A 7,762-nucleotide genomic window follows, 5' to 3' on the forward strand; every position below is an offset into this window, starting at 1 on the left:
CAGTTGTGGCAGGAACCCGGATGTGTATTACACCTGAGATCTTGCTGTTATCTTGGGGATATGCTGGACAACTTATCATGGATGGATGAATGGTTGGATGGATGAATCCAACACAATGTAGGAATTATGTTTTTAGTAAAAACTGAACTCACGAACAAGAGGACACAGTAAGAGATTAGTTTGGGGAAAGATCAGCAGCAACGTGAGAAAATATTACTGAAAGTGTTGTAGACGCTTGGAACAAACTTCCAGCAGATGTGGTTGGTAAATCTACAATAACAGAATATAAACCTGCCTGGGAAAAACATACACTGCTCAAAATAATAAAGGGAACACTCAAATAACACATGTGAATTAATGAAATATTCTCATTGAATACTTTGTTCTGTACAAAGTTGAATGTGCTGAAAACAAAATCGCACAAAAATCAATGGAAATCTATTTTTTTAACCAATGGCCTGGATTTGGAGTCACACACAAAATATAAGTGGAAAAATACACTACAGGCTGATCCAACTTTAATGTTATGTCCTTAAAACAAGTCAAAATGAGGTTCATTATTGTGTGCGGCCTCAATGTACCTGTATGACCTCCCTACAACACCTGGGCATGTTCCCGATGAGGTGGCAGATGGTCTCCTGAGGGATCTCCTCACAGATTTGGACTAAAGTAACCGCCAACTCCTGGACAGTCTGTGGTGCAACGTCCCAGATGTGCTCAATCGGATTCAGGTCTGGGGAACAGACAGGCCAGTCCATAGCTTCAATGCCTTCATCTTGCAGGAACTGCTGACACACTCCAGCCACATGAAGTCTAGCATTGTACTGTATTAGGAGGAACCCAGGGCCAACCAAACCAGCATATGGTCTCACAAGGGGAATGAGGATCTCATCTCGGTACCTAATGGTAGTCAGACTACCTCTGTTGAGCACATGGAGGGCTGTTCGGCCCTCTTATGTAATGCCACTCCACACCATTACTGACCCACTGCCAAACCGGTCATGCTAAGGATGTTGCAAGCAGATCTCTCTCCACGGCTAAGCCCTACCCGCCTGTCCGGTGCAAGAAGCGCAGATGGGCTCGATGCACATAAAATATTTGCAAACAGATAATTTGCGAATATTTTTACGTCGATCGGGACATTCTACGCCTAAAAAAGTCATTTTAGCCTTTTAATTAATGTCCCCCAATGTGCTGAAGTTGTGGCACAGAGATACAATTGTAAAAGGAGTTCAATCATGTTTAATCTTAACAGTTGATAAGGCACATAGAAGAAGAACCTCAGTTGTATAACACAAAACTGATTATCATCTAACATTGGATTTTTGTCATGTTCAAAAAGAAACAATGTTCATTTGGAGGAACTGTGTATTTCCATATGTGCTTATATCACGGTCCACACCATCTTTCTCCCCCAATAGTCATGTGATGTTGCCCGGATTAACCTTAAGAGAGAACTATTTTATTCTCATTACAAAACATTTTAAGTAATGCCATCATTGTTTTATAGGAAGAATCTAATAACACACTGACACAATAACACAATACACAATGACAGCTGTATATGTAGGCAGGTAAGGCTTGCATATATACAGTGCATTGCTGGGTTTTCTTATCTCTTTCACTTACTCTCTCTCCCTCCCCTCTCCATTTTACTGTGACATTTAAGAGTAAGCACATGTTCCACAATAGTCACACTGAACAAAACAGTAAAGATAGCATCTATTTAGTCTAATTATTTGGCAAAAAGTCAGCAACTTCTTTTACAATAGAAGAGGTATATATAGCCCTCTGTCATTTACCAGTGAAGACTGAACAAGATCAGCTAACACCTACAGCAACATGGGAAAGGTAAGAAATAATGTAGTATAGATACTGTTAGATGTGAAACAGAAGAATATTACAAAGCAATGTTAAACATGTGTATCCCCTATATGTCCTCTAAACCCATGGCTTTGTTACATAGTTATATAGTTTGTAAAGATTAAAAAGAAATACGCCGATTCAGCTCATGCAAAGTATTATTCATTATACTACACCCTTGTGTTTTGGAATCTGTTTCGCTTTCGGATATTTTAAAGCGTAACTATAATTTCAGTAGCCAAAAAATGAAATTCCTTAAATAAAAAGCCCATGTGTTACCCTTTAAAAATAGCCCTTAACTGTGTTGATAGTGTGTACGCTCGCTAAGATATCCCCAGTTGTTTGGCTCAGAAGAATAAATTAAATTTTTTCCTGGCTGAGAGAAAGTGGGCGTGGCCTATTCCTCATCTCCCTGGCTGGGTCCCTCCATTCACTGAGCAGCACCTCAGCAGATGTATCACACATAGCAGGATCAGATAGAGCCCCAGCATACAGTATCACAATGTAAGATTAGATACAGAGCCCCAGCAGATGGTATCACACACAGTGGGATTAAATACAGTCATTTGCTCTTATAACACTGTAGGATAATGTCAGCCATGGAGGTGGGGGCACCTGCTGCAGACATCTGATAGTGAATGTTCTATGTACTATGGAAGGACTACAGCTGTGTTGTGCTGGGACTTGTAGTCCTCCCCTCAGTGACTCACCCACCCTCCCTCATGCAGTACATTGGAGTGATGGTGGCACTGGATACACTTGTGCCTCCAACCAGCTTTTCCCCTGCGCTGCTCCTCACACACAACACCCTCAGCTCTGCTTAGTGACCTCTGTGAGGTTACGGGGGAGAACGTGCTGCTAGGAGGTGAGGGGAGGGGGGGGAGGGGTTTTTGTTTATGTGTGTGTCAGAGCTGTTATCTGATCCTCCTGTCAGAGTCCGTACTCTAGGTACAGATCTCCAGGGAGGGGGCGTGTCCAGAGAGCTCTGAAGGGACTTTTTGCTTTATGTATTTAAAAAAAACTCTTCATTTTAGGTTATTAATGTATATTGCAAAAAGTCTTATCATGACCTAAGCTAACTAAAACTGAATGGTCAAAATATTTTATAGTTACGCTTTAAGGGCTGGCAGATGCCTGTATAAAATATCTTCGATAATGAATTTACATCTGGTCTTAATAAATATAGGGTTTTACCTGGCAAATATATGAATTTACTGAATGCATCTCTATGTACTAAAAGAAAAGCAGCTGGCATACTTACCCTTTGACTCCCCCACCACTGCCATTGTAAGATCTTCAGGTCCCTATTGCTGTCCTGTTCTTCCTCCTCTTTCATTCTAACAATAATTTTATGCTTAGTCGAATGATTTGCTGAGGTTGAACCAAAAGTCATTAGAAAGGGGAACAACAGGACAGCAGTGGGGAAGGAAAGATCCATTACCAGCAGATAAGCGGGGGACGTAAGTTTTTTTTTTTAATCCACAGGGAGACATATATTAACCTCTTAATGACCTCTGATATGCCTTTTGTTGGAGAACTTGGCTGTGGCATTACAGCAGGGTCTCTGTTCTAACTATCAAGAGCAGATAAACCTTTGATTCTTGAATTGGCGCTCTTTTTATTTGTGGAGTATTAGGGCCCTATTTCACCGGATGATTATCGTTTGCATAATCGTTAACGATCTCAAACGACCGCTATTGCGAAAGACCTGAAAACGTTCACTCATTTTCATGGAACGATAACCATTACTTATGATCGTAATTGCAATCGTTTTTTCTTTGCTAGCTATTGCGTTCGTATCTATTGCAAACGACCAAACAATGTCTTATTCAATGTGAACGATTTGCGAACATTTTGCGAATGAGCAACGATAAAAATAGGTCCAGGTCTTATAAAGCGATCAACGATTTCTCGTTCGGTCGTTAATCGTTAACTGCATTTCAACTGAACGATTATCGTTTAGATTCGAACGATTTAACGATAATTTGAACGATAATCGTCCGGTGGAATAGGGCCCTTAGAACAGTAATGAAAGAAATATGTCTACCTATTTATCAAGCAATGAAAAACTATTTCAGCTCTCATAGTTAGTGTAGAAATAAACAAAGTTTTTCATCCAGTTTGATGGAATAAAGAAAAATTTTTTGTTTCGACACTAACTAAGAGTGTTGCAATAGTTCTTCATTGCTGTGCATGAGGAGGTTAGGGTCAAGTCTCCATTTTGCTGGCACCCTGACTTCTACTGGTTCCTATTGGTTGTGCACTTCCATTGTAAAATCTATCTATCTATCTATCTATCTATCTATCTATCTATCTATTATCTATCTATCTATCTATCTATCTATCTATCTACAGTATCTATCTATCTATCTATGTATCTATCTAGAATTTGAATGAAGAGTGGCACTACAAGTTTCAGTGGATGGGTGCCTGTAGACGTAGTCTGTGAACAAAGACCTCCTATATATATACAAACGATGGTCCACGGCACTCCGGTTCAGTAAAGAAAACCAAATTTAATGTGGTTTAAACAATAAAAAGTAATAATAAGTGCAACATAGCAAAATAAGCACAATGTTTCGGCGGTACACCCACCATCTATCTATCTATCTATCTATCTATCTATCTATCTATCTATCTATCTATCTATCTATCTTCAGTATCTGCCTATGCATATGTATAGCTTTGGTAACCACACCTAATGGGTAAGCATGCTAACAAACTATTTTTCTTTTCACAATAAAGTACAAAATTTTAAAGGGGCTATCCAGCATTCAAAATGTTTTATTTTTTTTTTTTTTTTAATATATATATATATATATATATATATATATATTTTATATATTATATATATGTTGACACCCCTTTATGATATGGATTTGTGCTTAAGAATAGATTTTTTTTGTAACTAATGCTACGTAACATTTAAATTTTACAGATTATCTTTTATGAAGACAGAAACTTCCAGGGTCGCTCTTACGAGTGTAACTCTGAATGCTCAGACTTATCCTCATACTTTAGACGCTGCAACTCTATCCGTGTAGATAGTGGGAACTGGATCTTGTATGAACATCCCAACTACAGAGGACACCAGTACTATCTCCATAGAGGAGAGTACCCTGACTACCAGCAATGGATGGGTTATAATGACTCCATTAGGTCTTGTCGCATGAGCCCTCAGGTCTGTTGCTTGACTACTTTTGTCTATTTCTTTTTCTCTTGAAAATATTTGAAAATATTATTGATTTAATCAGGTAGTATAGTTTGGTCAACAGTTGTATTTTTTCATCTTTTTTGCTATGTTTATAGGCTTATAGTACATCAGGCTTTTTTTCCTGACCATTTAATTTAATTTACTAGGGCGGTGTCAGTTGACTTCTCTCGGCCATGCCCAGTGACACAAAGCTACATGCACAGTTGTCTTTTTATTAAGAGGCACTCTATAACTAGTCCTGAAGTGCCATTTATTTAATTCCAGCACAGCTGCACCCATTCATTTCATTACTGTTACTGGCTCATGTGACCTTACCTACCAGCTTATCCTGAGTCATGAAAGATGCATTTTAGATGTGATGTCACCTAAGATTGTAGCAGAATCTACCTACAGTAGCTTTACTCCACCAGCTAGCCATGTGACTAGGTTGATCTCTTTAGAAAGTACAGTGATGAAACTTTAGACTCTAGAAATGTAGGCAGCTCCCAAAAAATTGGTAGCATTAGAAAAAAAACTTCAGTCACACGAAGCCACATGAGCTAAAACAGGTAAGCACAGGGTATACACATGCACACTTCTACATTATTATTGTAATATTAGCCTTTGCCACACTATATTGGAGAAAAAACCTCTGGGTGGAAGTCACTTGTGCCCAGCTCATTAAATGGGAACTGAGCAGAAGGCATACATTGTACGCCTCTTTCTCAGTAAGTATGGGAGCAAAGACTGGAGTCCCTACTTTTAACTGCTTTACTGAAAATTATGTTTTCCTTTGGATTGAGGCGAATCTTGGGAGGCAGGAGCGGGCGGCTATTTAAACTTGCCGCCGCACTCCTGCTCCACTCAGCTGCGGGGGACACCCTGTAAAGAAGCAGGGATTCCCCTCATTATGATGGGATTCCCCACTTCTTTACAAGGTGTCCCCGGCAGCTGAGAGGAGCAGGAGCATGGCGGCAAGTTTAAATAGCCGCCCGCTCCTGCCTCTCACTGCGAGGACGCCCTGAAGCCGGCGGCACTAACCTGTCATTCCACACACCCCCCCCGCCGGCCCGGAGCTATTCCTGTATGGTTCCCCCGCTGCCGCACGCATCTGCTGTTCTGCCAGCAGCCCTGCTCATCAGCTCCTTAACTGCTTCCACCCGCTGGTCCCCGCCGCGTCTGCAGACTCTTCTTCATCCTGCAGACGCGGCGGGGAGCAGCAGGAGGAAGCGGCTAAGGAGCTGATGAGCGGGGCCGCGTGCAGAACAGCAGATGTGTGCGGCTGCGGGGGAATCATACAAGAAGAGCTCTAGGCCGGCGGGGGGGGGGGGGGTACGTGGAATGACAGGTTAGTGCGGCTGGCTTCAGGGTGTCCTCGCAGTGAGAGGCAGGAGCGGGCGGCTATTTAAACTTGCCGCCATGCTCCTGCTCCGCTCAGCTGCCGGGGACACCCTTTCTTCAAGTGGGGAATCCCTTCATAATTTCACAGGGTGTCCCCCGCAGCTGAGAGGAGCAGGAGCGAGGCGGCAAGTTTAAATAGCCACCCGCTCCTGCCTCTCAGTGTTCCCGAACACCTCTAATGGTCAGCTGAACATCAGTTCAGCTGACAGCTACCCTGGTTTTGTTCGGATACCGAGCAATGTTCGGATACCGAGCAAAACTTCAGGGGGAAATTTAGTTCGAAAACCGAATTGTTCGAATACCGAGGTGTTCTGGAACCGAGGTTTTACTGTATATATATATATATATATATATATATATATATATATATATTTATATATATTCCCTTATTTGGATACATTCAATACCTGCACATATTTTTTTTTCCAGCATCAGGGATCATTCAGAATCAGGATCTATGAGAATGAAGATTTCAGAGGTCAGATGATGGATTTCCATGATGACTGTCCTCATGTGTATGAGAGATTCCGCCACCATGATATCTATTCTTGTCAAGTACATGATGGATATTGGATGTTCTATGAAGAACCCAATTATAGAGGACGTCAGTATTACCTGAGACCTGGAGAGTACAGAAGATACACTGACTGGGGAGCCACAAGCCCCAGAATTGGTTCCTTCAGACGTCTCCATCATTTCAATTAAACCGATAAAACATTGACATTTTAGCTACTTCTCAATAAAATTGTTCCAATGCTAACAACCATTTATTTTCTCTTAATTCAATAGAAGAATTAACACCCAAGGAATAAAGAAAATCTTGGGGGAGATTTATCAAAGGGTGTGAAATATACACTTGTGTAAACTGCCCACAGCAACCAATCACAGCTCAGCTTTCAGCTCTGGTAAATGAAAGAGGAGCTGTGATTGGTTGTTGTGGAATACCAGTGGATATTTTACACCCTTTGATAAATCTGGTCCATGGTGTGTTTTTTTTTCACCTGATGTACTAACAGCATTGTTTTAACTCCTTATTGAAGTAATTTTTAAGCCAATCGATAAACAGCACTGGTCTGTATATTTTTATCAATCACAACTAAATCTGTCATTTTAGTGCCAAAGACTTTTGGTAATGATGGCCACAAATAATGTTTATGATCATTATTTGCAGCCAATATTCCAAGATTTCCACTCATAAATGCGAGTCAATAGTCATCCAATTCACATAGATGCAGGACACAAAAAAGTTTGAATTAAAAAGTTGCAATCTTATGGGAACAGACAATCCATCACTTTCAAAATGCA

At 40.8% G+C, this 7,762-nt stretch overlaps 1 protein-coding gene across 1 annotated transcript; it reads left to right on the forward strand.

Annotated features, from left to right (window-relative positions):
* The first annotated feature begins 1,842 nt into the window (after window positions 1-1,842).
* LOC138802129 (gamma-crystallin-3-like) lies at window positions 1,843-7,162 on the forward strand. The gene is made up of 3 exons (XM_069985284.1): window positions 1,843-1,851; window positions 4,802-5,044; window positions 6,887-7,162. The coding sequence occupies exons 1-3, from the start codon at window positions 1,843-1,845 to the stop codon at window positions 7,160-7,162; spliced, it is 528 nt and encodes a 175-aa protein (XP_069841385.1).
* Window positions 7,163-7,762: the final 600 nt, after the last annotated feature.

This window comes from Dendropsophus ebraccatus, chromosome 9, assembly GCF_027789765.1.
Source record: "Dendropsophus ebraccatus isolate aDenEbr1 chromosome 9, aDenEbr1.pat, whole genome shotgun sequence".
Taxonomy (NCBI): domain Eukaryota; kingdom Metazoa; phylum Chordata; class Amphibia; order Anura; family Hylidae; genus Dendropsophus; species Dendropsophus ebraccatus.